The 20,315-nt window shown below is 44.8% G+C and overlaps 1 protein-coding gene across 1 annotated transcript in view; it reads right to left on the reverse strand.

The window, feature by feature from the left end:
* The window catches only part of ophn1 (oligophrenin 1), a 203,321-nt gene that overhangs the window by 68,060 nt on the left and 114,946 nt on the right, over positions 1–20,315 (reverse strand). Inside the window, exons 12-15 of the mRNA XM_078547587.1 lie at positions 12,044–12,077; positions 11,855–11,917; positions 11,272–11,346; positions 7,803–7,887 (exon numbers count right to left, since the gene is read on the reverse strand). Of these exons, the coding sequence (XP_078403713.1) occupies positions 7,803–7,887; positions 11,272–11,346; positions 11,855–11,917; positions 12,044–12,077 (257 nt within the window). The remainder of the gene's footprint in view (positions 1–7,802; positions 7,888–11,271; positions 11,347–11,854; positions 11,918–12,043; positions 12,078–20,315) is intronic.

Below are 20,315 nucleotides of genomic sequence, written 5' to 3' on the forward strand. Positions count from 1 at the left end.
AGGGAAGGTGGACTTGAGGTGGATCAGCCATGATCTTAGTGACTGGCAGACCAGGCTTGAAGGGCCCAATGGCCTACTCCTGTTCCTATTTCTTATATAACAGGAAAAAGAAGCAGGAGATGCAGACAGTGTAGAGCAACCCAACACTTCTCCCCGCCTTGTGATGATTGAACTGGAGTGGAACTGCCTGAAATACTTGCAAGAGGTGCGCTCCACTCTGCTATTTCAGATCTCCATCTCAATAGGTCAGTGTTGAGTCACGTTTCAGGCCACAGCAATCCTTACTATCACCTGATGTGCCAGCCCTGTACTGCATGGTAGCAACAAACAGTAAGGCTCTGGAAATGTTGCTATTATAACCTAAAGCCAGGGATGTCAACTTCCTCAATTATTGCCAGGTAGATGTATTCCGATCTGGAATGCACTGCTTGGACGAGTGATGGAAGCAGGTTAGATAGTAACTTTCAAAAGGGATTTGAATAAATACGAAGAGGATAAAACTGCAGAGCTATGGGGAAAGAGCGGTGGAGTGAGACTAATCAGATAGCTCTTTCAAAGAGCCAGCACTGGTATGATGGGCCAAATGGTCTGCATCTGTGCTGTATGATTTCGTGAAGTCAATATGTCCTGCTGCTTCTGACATCAGAGCCCTTCCTGAGAGGTGATTCCTTCCTGTGACTCGGAAGGCAAAGTGTATCCGTGCCAAAGGCCACTGATTCCCGTTGACCGCACTTGCATTGGGTCCAGCATTTTGACTTTGCCCAAGGACATCACTCAGCCACATTGACCATCAACACTGACTCCACATTGTGTGCCCAGACTCCTGACAGCAAAACAGATCGGTAGCAAGCACGAGAAATCGGCATATGCAAAGTCATCCTGGTGTTGCCAAATCCATCCTACAGTATTAACAGGGCAAATTCAACACCAAATGAACCAGATCATATTGCAATGCTGCTTTGAATTGGAAGTGCAATTACAAACCCACTATTAAACTACCCTCAAGACTCAAGGAACAAGTTCAAAGCCAACTGGGTGAATTCAAAGGCAATGACAGCTTCTTCAGCAAGCAGGATTTGCATAAAGAATCAATTTTTTCAATATGTTATTCCCATCTGCAATGAGCTATTAAAATGCTGGTTAAATCAATTTCTTGCCTTTGCAGTTTTCTACGCTAATATTGTTCTATCGATCTACGCAGTGTGCCATAAAAATAATATCTCAATGTTGTTTTCTCCCCCTCAATGTCATGCATCAGAGAGTGGAAGGGAAATTGCTATCAAAGCTCTGCTTGTGATGTTCTGGACATGCAAAAACTCCAATCCAATTTCTTCTCTTTCCACGTGCCGGCTCTCCCTGTGGTATTTCCCAACAGCCGCACTCTCAATATCAGGAACTCACTATGTGTGACTCATGGATGCAAACCACCTCTTGGCATTGTGTGTCACTTAGTAGAACCTAAGCGATTTGTACATGAATAGGCTTCAGTCTGACTAGTTTTAATCTTTCAGTGATTGATATAAATCTTATGCCTGTCATACGCTCTGAAGAATTTGCTCAGAATTGGTTGGCAGTTTCCTGCTCTGGTGCATAAAGCATGTCCTAATCTGCACTGTTCATCATGGTAGAATCATAGAAGGGTTACAGCACTGGTGGTTATTTAGCCCATTTGGCCCATGCCAGTTCTTTGCAAAAGTAACTCAGTTAGACCTACTCCCCTGCCATTTCCCAGTAGCTCTGCAACATTTTTCTCTTCAGGTGCTTATCCTATCTGCTTTTGAAGGAAGGCCCCCACCAAGCTCTCAGGCAGTGCATTCCAGATCCAAACCACTCGCTGCATAAAATTAATTCTTTATGCAAATTCTCCTCGCTCAAGAACCACTCATGTTGCTGCTGCTTCTTCTGCAAATCACCTTAAACCTGTGTCCTCTGGTTCCCAACCCTTCCATCAATGGGAACAGTTTTTCCCTATCTACTATGTCTAGACCCGCACCCCCCCCACCACGATTTTGAACACGTCTATCAAGTCACCTGTCAACCTTCCCTTCTCCAAACAGAACAATCCCACTTTTTCAATCTATCCATGTAATTGGAGTCCCTTATTCTTGGAACCATTCTCGTGAATCTTTTCTGCGTCTTCTCAAAGCCTCTGCATTCTCCTTAAAGTGTGGTGCTAAGAATTAGACACTATACTGCAGACTGATTGATTGCCTTTACCCAACACTAGCTTTTGACTGGACAAAGAAAAAAAAATCGGCTCTGAAGAGTCATACGGACTCAAAGCATCAACTCTGTTTCTCTCTCCACAGACGCTGTCAGGCCTGCTGAGTTTTTCCAGCATTTTCTCTTTTTATTTCAGATTTCCAGCATCCGCAGTGTTTTGCTTCTATACAAAAAAACATTGGCTTTTGGAGCTTGTCTGAAGCCACAGGCCCTGTTCTTATTAAAACTGTTTCTGCTTCCAGACGGAAGGATGACATCCAGGAGGAAGTGGGGAAAAGCTAGATCCTAGAGCTTAAGAGAAATACACACGGGCAGAATTTTGAGTGGGCGGGCCAATTAAAGCCCGTCCAGCAGCCTGCCCGACGGGAAGTGCTATATGCTTCCTGTGAGGGGTGGGGGGAGGGATTTCCCATCTGTCAAAGTGAGATCTGCTCCCTGAGACTAAGTGCTGTCTCAGGGCAATTACTGACAGCGTAAAAAACTTTAAAAATAGAAAAACAAAAAAATTAACATGTCCCCCTCATGTGACAATGTCACACGAGATGGGACATGTTAATAAGAAGCACATAAACTTTATTAAAGTTTTTAAAAACGGACATGAAACCTCATCCCGCCAGTGGATGAGGTTTCATGTATTATCAGAAGCCCTCTGGGGCTCCTGGCCTGCCCGCCAGCCTTAAGGTTGGCCGGGCAGGTCTTTAATTATCTTAATTATCCTGTCAATGGCCTCAATTGGCTATTGACAGATCAGTGGGTGGACAACTGATTTCGCTGTCCACCCGCCTTCCTGAATATTTAAATGCACCGGGATGACGTCGGGGATTCCTCCCGACATCATCCCGTGTCATTTTCCCGTCGGCGAGCGGGCCCCGCCCCCAAATCGCCAACCAGAAAATTCAGGCCATAGTTTCAACAAGGTAGTTAGATTAGAACCAAACCAAAAACATTTGAGAAAGTTAAAATAGTGAATGAGAAAAAGGGGAGAAGGGATAATTGAGGAAGCAACAATAGAAATGAGGATTTACAAAGTTCTTTTGACATAGAAAAATATTCTCAATGCTTCTAAGAAATATAATCAGATAGAAATTGATGCAGAGCCAAAGGAGGAGATATTAGTAGGCTTAACTAAAACTTTGGTCAAAGAGGTAGGTTACAATGAGGGTCTTAAAGGAAAGGGAGAGGTGGAGAGGCAGAGACATTTAAGGAGGGAATTCCAGGGTTTAGAGTTTACACAGCTGAATGTTCAGTCATCAATGGTGAGGCAAAGAGGCTGAGGCCAGAGTTGGACAAATGTAGAGCTTTGACAAAGTTGTCGGAGCTGGAGAAGGTTAGAGAGATAGGGAGGGAAATGAGCATTAAAGGATTGAAACATGAAGACTAGGCATTAAATATGAAGTGTTGAGAAAACAGGAGCCAATGAAGGTCTATGAGCACAAGGATGATGGCTGATTGTAACCTATCTTGCTCCAATAGCCAAACAGCAGAGCTTTGGATGAGCTGAAGTTTACGGATGCTGGTCAGGAGAAAATTTGGGAGGTTCAAGGAGCTTGGAAGGAAAAGGAAACTGGAGATGGGATGGTAGCGTGCGAGGACAGAGGGATTTAGCGTGAGGCTCACAACAGAGGTTTTGAAAGGGAGGGAGACAGTACCTGAGATAATGGACAATTTATGGCATCCGTTAGTTTTGGGGACTAGGAGGGAGACTGTGTAGTCGGCAGACTATGGAAATGGCACCAAGAAGTCAGGAGGGAGGTTTCATGAACAGCTGAGCTGAAGAGAGGCATGAGGCGAGGTGAGATGAGACACAAAACGATAGAAAGATACAAGTTCACAGCTAGGGTAAGGGAAAAAACTGGTGCTTGGTTTTTTTTAAAATAAAAAACTAAAAAGAATACCTAAAGATTTTGTTGGACAATTAAATCTCTTCTTTTAACTGCAGTAATATGAGTGCTGGGTCTGCTTTCAGTGTGCAAGCAACTACCATGCAATTTTCTAGTACCCAAGGATTAAAACAAAAATGGAAACAATTGTCCTGAAGGATTGCCGTCTGTGGTACTAGAATCAATTTTTAACTTGTTGGGAGGATTTAAAATAATTCCTTCTGGAACAAAATTGACCAGATTTGTCAGCATTTGTATCTTATGAAGAGCACTCAGAGCCCGTGATGTATATCCATCATGGAAGCCTGCCAGAAAAAAGTTGAATGGAGGCATTTTTTAAAATGTTGATTTCTGTCTGCTACAAGCATGCTGTCACCTTTCAAACCCTTCTCTTTCATCTACCTCAAACGCCAGCTCCATAGTCCAACACACTGTCTCCCAACAATCCAAACTCTGACCTCGTGTGCAAAATAACCTGTGATATAGCATGCCCTGGACAAACATCAAATCCATTTTTGACTCTGGATTTCTAAGTAGGATTTACTACACATTCCTGTCATTTCAGAGCATGGTTAGGTATCAGTCACTTTCATACCAGACAGAATTACCAGACAGGTATATTCACAGAAGAATTTTGGAGCAATAGTAAAAAACGCAGTCAGTTGTCCAAGTTGGCTCAAACAAGTCTCTCGATTTTCAGAGCTAAACAGACAACTTACAGGTTAAATTCCTTTCCATAGGCTTTCTTTACAGACTTATAGGGCTGAATTTTTCTGTCGGCAAGAAGGGGTCGGGGCCCGCTCGCCGACGCGGGATGATGTCGGGGGGAATCCCAATTAAATCTGCAGGAAGGCGGGGGCACAGCGAGATCAGCAGTCCGCCCGCCGACCTGTCAATGGCCAATTGAGGCCATTGACAGGATAATTAAAACAATTAAAGGACCTGCCCGTCCAACCTTAAGATTGTTGGGCAGGCCAGGAGACCCGGCGGGAATAGAAAAAACATGAAACCTCATCCACCGGCGGGATGAGGTTTCATGTCAGTTTTAAAAAAGTTTATTAAAGTTTTTGTGCAAGTTATTAACATGTCCCATCTCGTGTGACATTGTCACAAGAGAGGGACATGTTAATGATTTTTTTATTTCTCTTATTTTTAAGGTTTGAAAACCTTTCAGCGATCTCCCTGAGGCAGCACTTTGCCTCGGGGAGATGTGCGCTCTTTCGTGCGCATGCGCGGAAGAGCGCACTCTCGCATTTGGGGAATCCTCCCCCGCCCACACAGAAAGCGCATAGCACTTCCCGCCGGACGTCACGCTGGGTGGGCCTTAATTGGCCCGTCCACGTAAAATGGCAGTGGGGCCCGTTTCTCCGGGGGAGATTGGCTCCCTGCCTGCCGGAGATTGGGTCGGGCCCGCCCGCCCGACAGGCAGAAAATTCTGCCCATAGAATCATACAGCTTGGAAGGAGGCCATTTGGCCCATCGAGTCTATGCCAGCTCTTTGAAAGAGCTATTCAATTAGTCCCACTGCCGCACCATTCATTTTCCATTTTCATGCACTTATCCAGTTCTCTGGTGAAAGTTACCATTGATTCTGCTTCCACCACCCTTTCAGACAGCGCATTTCAAATCATAACAACTCACGGCATAAAAAAAAAACTCATGTCGCCTCCGGCCCTTCTGCCGGTCACTCCAAACCTGTGACCTCTGGTTACCGACTCCCCCTAATGGAAAGGGCTTCTCCCCATCTACTCTATCAAAACCATTCATTCATTTTGAGCAAATCTCTATTGGGTCTCCTCTTAACCCTCTCTGCTTTAAAAGAGGGCAACCTCAGCTTCTCTGGCCTTGCCACATAACTGAAGCTCCTCATTCCTGGTACCTTTTTAGTAAATTCCCTCTGCGCCCTCTCCAAGCTCTGACGTCCTTCCTAAAGTGTGGTGGCCTTAAAAAAAAAGAGTAGGCTCGTGGCTGAAGAATGTTCTAATCCCAGTTGCAGCTATTTTCAGAGTTATGTAGGGTGAGCCCATCTACAAAGGTTGGGCCTCACCTCCATATCCACTGTGGCTCAATAAAAGTCATACCTGGGAAGAATATTGACTGCCAAAACTGATGCTTCACGTTCTCTTTAATCTCCACTGAGAACCTACTCTTCAAAGACTGAGGCAATGACTCCGACACTAGACAGGAACCACACAGCCACAGCCTTGCATTGGCCAGGCTGAAGGGATCAGTTGAGTTCTGTCTAAACGAATGTTGCCCCTACTCAACAGCTTTGTGTTTCTACCATAATAATATAAAAGCAAAAAACCGCGGATGCTGGAAATCCAAAACAAAAACAAAAATACCTGGAAAAACTCAGCAGGTCTGGCAGCATCTGCGGAGAGGAGCACAGTTAATGTTTCAAGTTCTGTTGTAGGGTCATTCGGACTTGAAACGTTAACTGTTCTCCTCTCCGCAGGTGCTGCCAGACCTGCTGAGCTTTTCCAGGTATTTTTGTTTTTGTTATGTGTTTCTACCAGTTAAGTCATTCCTTTCTTGCAGTCCCAGTGGCAGTGAACGCTCAGATGTTTGGCACGATGGAGCGCCAATACAGCATCGAAGGTTCCAGGGAGCTGACTTATGCCTAAAGCCAGAACTTCCTGTTCACCAGAACCTTGCTGATGATCCCGCTGGGACCTGTCAGTGAGTAAACTAGGGCTGTCTGCCCGACATGTACACAAACTTTTACCCTGATCTATTTACAGCTGTTCCTCACAGATGTGAAGCTTGCTCGGGTGGGGGGCAGCTCTTGAAATCAATGTCAAAACACAAACCCCACCACCGCCCAACCACGCATTGCTCACCCCCACCACCCAGCACTGCTCAACACCCTCTCCCACATCAACCAAACCACCCCCACCCCCCACATCAACCCCTCCCCTCCCCACTCAGCATCCCAACCCCCATCTCTCACACCTCCCGGCATCCCCACTCTCCTCTGACATCGCCTCACTGGAATTGCTGCTCGTCACCCGGGCTCGTGGCTCACCTCACTGGTGATCCACACTGGAGCGGGACAGTAAGTCCCGAAGGCCCCAGTGCAAAAATGTAAGGCTGCAGTTCCAAACATGGTCAGCGGGGGTCACTCCCACTCCGCTGCTGCTGCCCGGGAGATTCAGGCCTACATCTGCTTGTGAGCAAATGTCTTTGTTAAAGCAAATGTGCATCAGGTAAGGCTAGAGGAATATAGCTAATTTCCAGCAAGATAAACTATTTTGAAGGCAGTACCCCTGTTAAAAGAAAATAATAATCTGCCTTTTAAGCTACTTAGACATGGAGATTTTTTTTAAAAGGTTAGTGAGTGATGGTGATCTGGAGTGTGCTGGCTGAAATGTTGATGGAAGTGGATTAAATAGTAACTTTCAAAAGAAACTTGAATACATACTTGAAAAGAGAAGGGTAGCGGAGCAAGGGAGAAAGATTGAGTGGGGTGGGGGGCAGGGGTAGCAGTGGGACTAATTGGATAGCTCTTTCAAAGAGGCAGGATGGGCTGAATGGCCTCCTTCTGCACTATAAGGTTCTACAACGTAGCACACCAGCAATCTCTAAACTACTAACAAAATATAGACAAATATATCACTTATGGCAATGCATAGTAGATGATGGGGGTGCAGTATTGGAAGCATCATTCTTCACTCAGTGACAGGTAAGGCCTCTTACCTGAGGTAGTGCTTCAGTGCGCTGGTGATTGTTTTAATATCCCACTCAACGTTCTGGAGATCAACATCACCAGGATGATTTGGATCTAAGAGAAAAAATAAAAGAAACCACAATCAGTGTAAAGGTTGGCCGGCAAAAAACAGTTTAATAAGCTCAGGGCGCCCTGATCTGTTCCTCGTTTTGTACAGCCCTCATAGTTTCACACGGGAGTGAAAGAATGGCCACCAGGGGAAAGTTCAGTAATCCCACACTGAGATGGGATGTGTCCCCTTATTGCAAGAACTTCCCAGACCCAGTATACTTAAGAGTGGCCTTTCTTAAAAGAATACCCTAAATCCTGCTCAGCCTAAAGTTTTGCCATGCGATTTTTCCTTCTCGTACTTTTATATCAAAGTTTTTACACCCCTTCCCAATTTTTGCAGTCCAATCCTGAAGGTGCTGATAACCCTCTGGTACCTCATCCCAAACGGCCACCTCAGCCCAAATGGCAAGTGCTGGATGGCAGGAGGTCTTCTGAGGGTAAAGAGGGATGGGGGGAGGGGAGGGGATGGGGGGAGGGGTGGGAAGGGGGTGGGGGAAACAATGTCTTCCCTTGTCTCAGTGGCCACAACTGCACAAGATACTCAAGATGTGGTCTGACCCGTGTACTGTACACTTCAGTGAGATTTCAACTCTGACTTCAACTCCACAATTTGGATTATATATTAGGGGGAGATGGTGGCGTAGTGGTAATGCCACTACTAATCCAGAAGGCCAGGCTAATGCGCTGGGGACATGGATTCAAATCCCACCATGGAATTTAAATTCAATTAATAAATCTGGAATTTAAAGCTAGTCTAGCAGTAATAGTGACAATGGAATTATCATCGATTGTTGTGGCTGTTGGAGGTCAGTCATCTCAACTCCAGGACATCACTGCAGGAGTTCCTCAGGGTAGTGCCCTTGGCCCAACATTCTTCAGCTGCTTCATCAATGGCCTTCCTTCCATATAAGGTCAGAAGTGGGGATGTTCGCTGATGATTGCACAATGTTCAGCACCATTCGCTACTCCTCAGATACTGAAGCAGTCCATGTCCAAATGCAGCAAGACCTGGACAATATCCAGGCTTGGGCTGACAAGTGGCAAGTAACATTTGTGCCACACAAGTGCCAGGCAATGACCATCTCCAACAAGAGAGAATCTAACCATCACCCCTTGACGTTCAATGGCATTACCATCACTGAGTCTCCCACTATCAACATCCTTTGGGGGTTACCATTGACTAGAAACTGAACTGGACTAGCCATATAAATACTGTGGCTACAAAAGCAGGTCAGAGGCTAGGAGTCCTGTGATGAGTAACTCACCTCCTGACTCCCCCAAAGCCTGTCCGGCATCTACAAGGCACAAGTCAGGAGTGTGATGGAATATTCTCCACTTGCCTGGATGAGTGCAGCTCCCAAAACACTCAAGATGCTTGACACCATCCAGGAAAAAGCAGCCCACGTGATTGGCACCACATCCACAAACATTCACTCCCTCTACCACCAATGCACAGTAGCAGCAGAGTGCACAATCTACAAGATGTACTGCAGGAATTCACCAAGGCTGCTTAGATAGCATCTTCCAAACCCACGGCCACTACCATCTAGAAGGACAAGGGTAGCAGATAGATAGGAACACCACCACCTGGAAGTTCCCCTCCAAGTCACTCACCATCCTGACTTGGAAATATATCGCTATTCCTTCACTGTCACTGGGTCAAAATCCTGGAACTCCCTCCCTTACAGCACTGTGGTGTACCTACACCACATGAACTACAGTTGTTCAAGAAAGCAGCTCACCACCACCTTCTCAAGGACAACAAGGGATGGGCAATAAATGCTGGCCACATCCCATGAATGAATAAAAAAAAACCCCATCTGGTTCACTAATGTCCTTACCCGGTCTGGTCTACATGCAACTCCAGATCCACAACCTAGTAAGGCACTCAGTTCAAGGGTAATTAGGGATGGGCAACAAATGCTGGTCTTGCCAGCGATATTCACATCCCTTGAAAGAAGAAATAAAAATATCTCATACTGTTTTAGCTTTCTTGATTATTGCAATGATTGAACAAGTTGACTGTTGAATCCACTGAAATTGTTGGAAAATTATCCTTTTATGTCTAAGTTGTGGACTGGTGTGGCAATATCAGGAATTGATTTTTTCTTAAATGAATGTGGGGCAACCAACTCTAGTTTGACACAATGTGGATTTTCACCTCGACACCACTGGCGGCCATACTTTTAATTGCCAAAGCCCTAAGCTCTGTAACTCCCTTGCTAAACCTCTTCACCTCTCTTTCCTGCTTGAAACTTGCCTCTGTGACTAAGTGCCTGCCTTAATATCTCCTAATCTGACATGGTGTCAACTTTTTTCTGTGAAATCACCTCATGATGTTTCATATTTACATGATAAAGGCAGAATATAAATGCAAGAATTGCTACTGTCTTCAATACACTGCACCACAATGCATCATTCCTGACTCTAGTCCAGCCCTTATTCATAATTCTTTCTTTGCAAATTTTCAGACACAGCCCCCACATCTTTTTTTAAAATTATATAAACAAGGGAAAGTGATCATAACATTAAAAACAGTGAAATGAGAGAAAAGGGAATGGAGCTGAAATGAATTAAAATTAAAATTTATTTTTTTTAAAAAATAACTCTCCAATCCCTGCCAAAGGCCAGGCTGAGGGTGTGGGAAGATTTGAACTGTAAAGAGCGCTAATCACCTCAGGCTCCTCCAATCCATCGTGTGGGTCAAAAATCTGGAAAAATGAACACTTTGGAATTTTTAACAGAAGCAGCGCGATTGGCTAAGAGTAAGAGAGTCAGGAAGCAGTGTCCTTCCAGTGTGCAAATTAGCAGCCCCAGCATCTTAGTCTTTCTGCCTTGGTGGCTTACCTCTACTACAGGCACGGGGAGGGCTGGGGGGGGTGGGGGGGGGGGGGGGGGTTGGGGAATGACCCCTGTACAGACATTGTAGATAAAATCCCAAAATTCTGTACATTGCAGTCCTTGACACAGAGATGTAGATATGGCAATGGTACCCAAACTAGTCCAATTCTGGTATCCCCAGTGAAGACTCCCCAAAACAGGGAGGTGCAGTAATGATAAGTGTCAGAGAGGGAAGACCAGTAACTCCACTGAAAATTGATATTTTGTTGAAGCTTTTCGTCTTGCATTCATCAGGACAATCGCAAGAATGCCCAATGTTAATGGAAGCAACAACTTTATGCTGTATGAGAAGAGAGTGCTAATTGGTTACCAACCCCTTTCTTCTCATACAGTATAAAGTCATTGCTTCCGTTAACATTGGTACTCTTGCGATTGTCCTGTTGAGTGCAAGATGAAAAACTTTGACAATTGTCTTTATTCAGCAACACCCAAGTTCTGAATAACCAAATGACAACCAGTAACTTTCTTGTTAAGTTTTGTTCTCACCAAAATACTGCGTTAGTAGTTTCTGTACTTGGAAGCTGCTGCCAACCGTTCTGTAAACACCTTCTGTGGTGATTCCTGCAAAGACAAATAAATCCAAATTCAATATTTTATTAAAATGGGGCTGAATATTACAAACTATACCTTTTCGCACAACTTTAATTCCTCAGATGAGATCATTTTATTTATAGAGATAGAAGGGAAACTTATTCACTAAATGAGGGGAGGCCATGGAATGGCAGAGAGCAGTATTGGAGGTACAACATACTTGTGTTCTCAGCAGTACTGAGAGCATGGTATAAATCTAGCTCTTGGAGGGGCTAAGTGGGTGATGCAGTGGGTTAGATGGGGGAGTGTACCAGGAGCACAGTAAATCTGCTTCCAGTGGATTACAGTGATAGGGACACAGCGTAAACTTGCTCCCAGTGCATTTAGTACCAGGGGCAGTGCAAATCTGCTCTCAGTCGGCTATATTGGCAGTCGCAGAGTGCAGCTCTGTTCAGTGGGATCCTTTGACATTATAACACTGGCTTGAGGTTCTATTGGGTTTTTATTAACAATGGGAACAGAAAGCTCATTTTCTCACCTTTGGTCTCCACAGCATTAATACATCTCTTCACAAACTTTAAGCCAAGTTCATTCAGTTGCACTGTGCGAGAAAAGAATTAAAACCAGTGAGGGTTCATGGTTAGTCTTACGATTCAACCTGCAGTGCAGAATTTCAAAACGGCCATTCAAAGTAAACAGAAAGAGTAAAACATCATTATACACGTACTTTGCTCTGGTTTTGCATTTGGAGTGATGTAGATCTGGAAATGAAAAGCACATAGACAATAGTTGGTTAGTTCAGGAAAGATTTTCCCCTCAGCACATTCATATCTCCCCACTCCAAACTTTCCGTATCCTCTCTTAAAGGTGAGGATGCAAACACCTGCTATTGTCCAGAATGCCTAAGCATCAGCTTGGACAATGAGCGTTGGCAGCTTGTGTGACTGTGGAGATTTCTATCCTCAGATGAAGACTCATTTCAAGTTTGGTCCATTGTATAGCTCGCTAGATGTCTAGCTTCCCTAATCCAAGAGCACCAAGGCCATTCTTCACACAACATCACCAGCTGTGATCAACTAACCCACCAGTGGCTGAGTTCAAAGCTGCGACGTCGGAACTGGAGTAGGCCATTCAGCCCCGCTAATCTGGACCTTGGTGGAAAAAAGAGAGAGGGGGCAGTCCTGGACTTAATTTTAGAGAATGACGCCGGACAAGTGGAAGAGGTATCAGTGGGGGAGCATTTTGCAGATAGTGATCATAACTCTGTTAGATTCAAGGTTGTTATGGAAAAGGACAAGGGTGGACCAGAAGTCAGAGTTCTAAATTGGGGGAAGGCCGATTTTAATAAGATCAGGTATGATTTGGCCAGAGTGGACTGGGACCAGCTACTTTTAGGTAAATCTGCGTCAGAGCAGTGGGACTCATTCAAGAAGGAAATAGGGAGAGTACAGGGCCAACATATTCCAGTAAAGATAAAGGGTGGGACCAACAAATCCAGGGAACCCTGGGTGTCGAGGGATATACAGGATTGGATAAAGAGAAAAAGGAAGGCTTATGGCAGATACCGAAGGCTCAAAACAGCAGAAGCCCTCGAGGAGTATAGAATGTATAGGGGAGGGGGGACTTAAAAAGGAAATTAGGAGAGCAAAAAGGGGGCATGAAAAATCATTGGCAGGTAAAATAAAAGAAAATCCGAAGTTATTTTACAAGTACATTAAGAGTGAGAGGATAATTAGGGAAAGAGTAGGGCCCATTAAGGACCATGTGGTAATGTGTGTGTGGAGCCAGAAGGTGTAGGAAGGGTTCTAAATGAATACTTTGTGTCGGTGTTCACAAATGAGAGGGACAACGTGGGTATGGAAATCAGGCAGAAGGACTGTGATATAATTGAAGAAATTAACATAGAAAGGGAGGAGGTTCTAAGTGGTCTGGCAGGCTTAAAAGTAGATAAATCTCCAGGCCCGGATTAAATGCATCCCAGGCTGTTGAGTGAGGCAAGGGAGGAGATAGCAGGGGCACTGGCAATAATTTTCAATACCTCTCTGGCCACAGGAGAGGTGCCAGAGGACTGGAGGACAGCCAATGTGGTACCATTATTCAAGAAGGTAGGAAGGGATAAACCAGGGAACTACAGGCCACTCAGTCTAGCCTCAGTGGTAGGGAAACTATTGGAAGCAATTTTGAGGGACAGAATTATTCTACACTTGGAGAGGCAGGGATTAATCAAGGACAGTCATCATGGTTTTGTTAAGGGGAGGCCATGTCTGACCAATTTGATTGAATTTTTCGAAGAGGTGACCAGGTGTGTAGATAAGGGCAATGCATTTGACGTAGTCTACTTGGACTTCAACAAGGCTTTTGATAAGGTCCCACATGGGAGACTGATAACGAAGGTAAGAGCCCATGGGATCCAAGGCAATTTGGCAAATTGGATCCAGAATTCGTTGAGTGGCAGAAAGCAGAGGGTGATGGTCGAGGGGTGTTTTTGTGACTGGATTCCTGTGTCCAGTGGGGTTCCACAGGGATCAGTGTTGGGTCTCCTTGCTGGGGAAACAATGCTGAAATAATTTATGAAATTGTAATCAGTCAAGAGTGTTTATTGTGAGGACATGTACTGCGAGTACTTGTACCATGAATTGCTGAAATTAACCTATTTGAAGGCTAAGATGTTACATTTTTTGCTTCGTAAGCAGTAAATTAAATTAGTATTTGTAAACACAAATGTTGAATTGTCATATTTGTATTTAATGCTAAGAATGTACAAATTATAGGTAATACATTTCCTTTTAACTAACTACAGCTGATGTTGCAAGTTATTTCTAAGAAATGTGTGACTGGTTCTAATGTGACGGAAATTTAAAAATTAGTTCTGTTTGCCTTGGTGCAATGTGTATAAATGTGTGAATCAAATCATATAAATGATTTAGACTTGAATGTAGGAAGGTTGATCAGTAAGTTCGTGGATGACACGAAAATTGGTGGGGTGGTAAATAGTGAGGAGGATAGCCTTAGATTACAAGAGGACATAGACAGGCTGGTCAGATGAGCTGATCAGTGGCAAATGGAATTTAATCTGGATAAATGAGAGGTGATGCAGGACAAACAAGGCACGGGAATACACGATGAATGGTAGGAATGAAGTACCGAGGATCAGAGGGACCTTGGTGTGCATGTCCACCGGTCCCTTAAGGTAGTGGGACTGGTAGATAAGGTGGTTAAGAAGGCATATGGGGTACTTGCCTTTATTAGCCAAGGCATAGAATATAAGAACAGGGAGGTTATGCTGGAACTGTATAAAACACAGGTTAGGCCACAGCTAGAGTATTGCGTGCAGTTCTGGAACCCGCATTATAGGAAGGATGTGATTGCACTAGAGAGAGTGCAGAGGAGATTTACCAGGATGTTGCCTGGGCTGAAGAGTTTTAGTTATGAGGAGAGATTGGATGGACTGGTGTTATTTTTCCTGGAGCAGAGGAGATTGAGGGGGGACATGATTGAGGTGTATAAAATTATGAGGGGCATAGACAGGGTAGACAGGAAGGAACTTTTCCCCTTGGTGGAGGGATTAATAACCAGGAGGCATAGAGTTAAGGTAAGGGGCAGGAGGTTTAGAGGGGATGTGAGGAAGAATTTTTTCCATCTGGAGGGTGGTGGGAATCTGGAACTCACTGCCTGAAAGGGTGGTAGAGGCAGAAACCCTCATAACATTTAAGAAGTATTTGGATGTGCACTTGTGATGCCATGGCATACAAGGCTATGGGCCTAGTGCTGGAAAATGGGATTAGAATAGTTAGGTACTTGTTTGACCGGCACAAACTCGATGGGCCGAAGGGCCTTTTTCTGTGCTGTAGACCTCTATGACTCTAAAAGACTTTTTTAGTCACCAGATGAGCGGCAGTGTGGAATCCCATGATGACAGAAGCAGCTATTGTCCACTAACAGGCATAACTAGCACCATACAGAACATTCCAGAAGTGATCAAAGCAACAAAAGACGGACCCAGAACGTGTGCTGGAATGATGCCTTTACATCCGCGGGATTTTTAAAGCACTTCACAACCAACTTTTAAACAACAGCCAATTTTCACACAGCAAGGTCCCACAAAATGCAACAAGAAAATCTGCTTTTGGTAAATATTAGCCGAGGGGGGAATATATACCAGGACACGGACAACTCACCTGTTTGTCCCCAAAGTGATATGGGGTCTTTTGCACCCGCCTGAAGAGGCAAGTTTTGACTTAAAGCCTCATTCAAAAGCTTGCACCTGCAACAAGTGTCTCACATGGCGTCCAGGTTTGGAGTGGCTGCTACTGGATTAAACTAACACTTACACTGATGTTATAACACAAACATTGTTATACACACCAACTGCAGCAGTAAACTGTGTGAAATGTTAAACCGGAGAAAGGTAAGCAGGAGTCACACTGTTTTAATGAATTAACATTGCAGCCTAGGGACTGATCCATTGCTCCTTCTTGACCGACATGGGAAATTGACCGTAGAGTCGGTCAAGGTCATCGCAGACTTCCCTCGATGGAACTTGTAATCTTAATGACAAGTTACGAATAAGCAAGGCCGTCATCAAACGGACCAATCAGGGACATAACCTCAGCACCTCAAGCTTGTTCAACAGTTCTGTTTCTGTATTTACAGAGGGTGGATACGGTTGCAGATAAAGCTGAATCGTAAAACAGTTTGCAGGCAGAAAACTGGCAAGTGTCATTTTCCAGTCTCGCAAAAAAAAAAAACAACTCCCTACGAGACTGGATGCGAACTATTCAGTGAGATTTTCCAACTCTCCCATTAGGGAGTGTCGCCAGGAGCCCCCACTGCTTCCCTCATCTGCAGAAGGGGTCCTTCTGTGTAGTCTCGTCTTGATTATACAACGCAGAATTTTTTTTTTTTTAAAAACAAACAAAAAACGTACGTGCTACAGGCCAACATTCCACATTAGAGACACATTCTGGGAATCAATCATGGTTCTGTAACCAGCACACTCACATGCTTTCTCTTAGACTTTTTTTGAGCTAAATCCAGATGCTCTATGTTTCCAGTGGAGTGCAGGGGCCAGTCAGGATGCTGTAATGAGACCTACTTTAGGTTTTAATGGACTGTTAATATTGGATTGCGTGGATGCATTTTTGATTAATCTTCTTGGCTCGCTCCAATACGTTACTGGATTTATTGCAGCACTGACCACTCCACAATGACTCCTTCTGCTCACACAGCTTGGACGAGGTGATAAACAGAGTAGGGGAGGTAGATGGGTTAATACCAGCGGTGGAGGGATGGGGCCCTTCATTGGTCATTTATTGCCCGCCTAAGACCCTCAGTTGGCGGTGGGGCGGTAAAGTCAAGACCACGGGCCTTCCTGCCCAGGACTCAATCAGGGTGGAGATGGAAGGCGGCAGAGCGCTCACCCACCACCCTCCCACCCGATCAAACGCCTCCCACCTCCAATCGCTCCGCCGGAGAGGACAGAAGATTCCGCCCAATATTTCCAAGGATAAAATATGCCAAGGTCAAGTCGTGAACTAGATCATTCTCATTTAGGTTTAATCTCAGCTTTGGCACAACCCCTGAGCTAAAATCCGTCTCAGTTTGAGTTCACCATTAAGTGGGAGGCTTAACCAAAATTAGCCACTGACCAGATCTAGCATCTGCACCAACCTACATCTTGTATTTTGTTCTTGTAAGCCAGTCAGATAAAAAGTGAATGAAGCCCACGCAACAGTACGTTCCAATGCTGGGTACAAATATCTGGCCTCATAAAAGCATCAGATAAAATTAGTTTTGACAAAGCTAGTGTCTTGCACTGCAGATGTTGGAGTTGCTGAATAAAGACAGGAGGAGGAGCAGGAAGATGGAATAAATGAGCACCCAGAGAATGGGAGGAGACTAGTTTCCACCCTTAATTGTTCAATGGGTGAAAGCAAAGACCTGATACTGAACGATGCACAAAGGAAGTCCCAGGTTTGGTCAGGGTGTCAGACATGGCTCAGTGAGTAACACACTCACTTACAAGCCAGGGTTCAAGTCCCACTCCAAAGCCTTGAGCACAGAATCTGGGCTAACAATCCAGTTCAGTGCCAAGGAGCTGCTACACCAGCGATACCAACTTTCAAATGAGACATTAAACCGAGGTCCTGCCTGCCCCTCAGGTGGACGTAATGGATCCAATATTTCCAAGAACAGCAGGGGAGCTCTCCCCGGTATCCTGCCTAATATTTATCCCCCAACCAACAATATCAAACTCGATTATCCCATTACCATCACACTGCCCTCTGTAGGATCTTGCTGTGCACTGATTGGCTGCGGTGTCTCCCACATCACGAATTGCCCCAGGAATGAGGGACTTCAGTCGTCTCGATAGATTGGAGAAGTGGGGGTTGTTCTCCTTAGAGAAGAGAAGGTTAAGAACAGGTTTGATAGAGGTGCTCAAAATGATGAGGGGTCTGGACAGAGTAGATAGGGAAAAATGTTCCCATTGGTAGAGAATCGAGAACAAGAGGACACCGAGTTCAGATGATTGGCAAAAGGAGCGATGGCCATATGGGGGAATAACTTTTTTTTTAAAAAAAGTATTGCTGAAAAGAGAGACGTTTTGCTACAGCTTTTTGTCTTGCACTCATCAGGACAAATGCAAGAATACCAAATTTCAAAACGATCACAACAAAAACATTTTTACATAGTAAGTGGAAAGCACCGTCTGAGACTTTGGTGGAAGCCGATTCAATTATGGCTTTCAAGAGGGAATGGGATAACTATGTGAAGAGAAAGGATTTGTACGGTTACAGGGAAAGGGTGGGGCACATGAGACGAGGAGAGTTGCTCTTGTTGAGAATCATCAAAGACACAAAAGGGCCTCCCTCCTTCTGTACTATAACCATTCTATGACTCTATCATTTCTACGACTACAATAGCGACTGTACTTCAAAGAAACTGGCTGCAAAACGTTTTGCGGATGTTATGAAGAGTATGAAGCAAGGCTCCTGCCCCCGATGGCTGCTCGTGACTCCGGCTGGAACATACATGTTTGCAGATGTTGGGTGGAACATCAAGAGGGGAGGGGGGGGTGGTTGAACAGCCAGATGTTTATCACCTGGGCTCAGCTATGACTCTTTGGAGCAGATGCGTGGGAGTTACTGGAACCTATGGAACTAATATCACCAACCCCGCATTATTTGGAGAGAGACGAGTGTGTTTGGAAATGTTCTCATTGGCATTTATGATTATATAACGCAGGCACATTCTCACTATGCACAGCTGGTTACACTAATTAGTTCCAGTTCTCTTAGCCTCATCGTAAACCAACTTGTGTCATCTTGTGCCATGAACACGCTAGATCGGGGTGCTTGTGGTGGGGGCATGGAGGGGGAGCACAGGGGTGAGAGAGAGAGCAGAAGCAGCTTAGGATTTTCCCACAGAAAAATCACCATTCACTCTTAAATCAAAAAAAAAAAAATCCTACTTCATATCGAGTTCCGTTCTCGTGAAGGATTTTAAACACAGACGCATTGGTGCTGGTGGCATGAGCAGGTCATTTTACGGAGACCATAAGCACAATTTCAAAAGTAACCAGCTCCAGGCAGTATTAGAAGATTCCCTTTTCTCCCACTGAGACAAGAGACTGGGGACGGGTTCTCAGTAAAAGTAGTTTCGTATGATGTCAACGAATCCAATGAAAGAGCAGCTAAAACATCTGGTTCGGGATAGAATTGCAGTGGCACACCGAGTACAGCAGGTGGCAGCAATTACGCATTTTTCACTCAGCAGCTTTCACTCACACACACACATACCCCCAAACTTCTCCAGGTAATGTGGAAAATTAGTAAAGAGAAAAAATTAAAATCAGATATTACTGGAAAATGCAAGTGGAAGGTAAATGTTTTCTTCCATCTTGCTCAGTGGAAAATTTCCCCAAATCCACACTATCTCAGCATCAATTTATGAACCCTAGATGTCACAGTGAACAAACACACACGTCTGAACCAGCACCAAGCCATGTGGGCCCGAATGGTAGGTCCCTGCTACAAATCCTGGTCTTGGCTGAATTCACTGGGCCAAACTTTGAAGGGCTGTAATTGTTTTCCATGTTCCCTGTGAAAAGGGGTGGGGGTTAGTGGATAAGTTACCCATCCGCCACTGTAAACGTCACTGTACCTGTCTTTGCAAATCGGTCTTTGAAAACTCCCTCTAGCTGCAAGGGAAAGTACAGCAACATTTGCATTGGTTTTCCAATTCTTCGGCCTACATCAAATGGACATTGCAGCAAAGCACTTAGTTTTGGAAGAATGGCCGTTTTTACACAGTGCATGTTTTAAACTTATCAAGGGAAGCTTCTGCTTTTGGTACTCTGGATTCTGCAGATGTAGAATTGGCTACAAATGGTATCAGATTAGCATTTAATCACTAAAATACAGAAATGCAATGGGCTGGATTTTACAGCCGCAAAATTGGGTGGGCCACGACCTCCTATTCCCTCCCCACACCGCACCCAACCCAAACCCTAGGCATTGCCATGAAGAAAACAACAAAGGGACTATAGGCTTCCCAAGCTCCTCAGCCAGAGCCTGCTTGCCAACCAATCAGCACACTTCTCTCCTGCAGTATTAATTGTTGTGATCACTTGAAATTTGACACTCTTGCATTTGTCCTGATGAGTGCAAGGCGAAAAGCTTCAGCAACACGTCTCTCTTTTCAGCTATAGTCACGTGTGGAAAAGCAATTGCAGGTTTATGGGGGAGGCAGCGGCCAAGTGGGGCTAACTGGAGAGCGCTTTTAAAAAGAGCTGGCACGGGCACGAGGGGTGGAATGGCCTCCTTCCGTGCTGCATCGTTCTTTGATTCCACTTCTGCTTGCTAGTCACTACGAACTTGTTGATCTGCACCCCATTGCATTAAAGCTTGAGTTTAGGGGATGTGGCACTGGTTACACCCCTGCCAGGTTAAAGCGCTGATGTGGAATGCACACTTGAGACGGCCAAGAATCTGGCCTGC

This window comes from Cetorhinus maximus, chromosome 8 (assembly GCF_964194155.1).
Source record: "Cetorhinus maximus chromosome 8, sCetMax3.hap1.1, whole genome shotgun sequence".
Taxonomy (NCBI): Eukaryota; Metazoa; Chordata; class Chondrichthyes; order Lamniformes; family Cetorhinidae; genus Cetorhinus; species Cetorhinus maximus.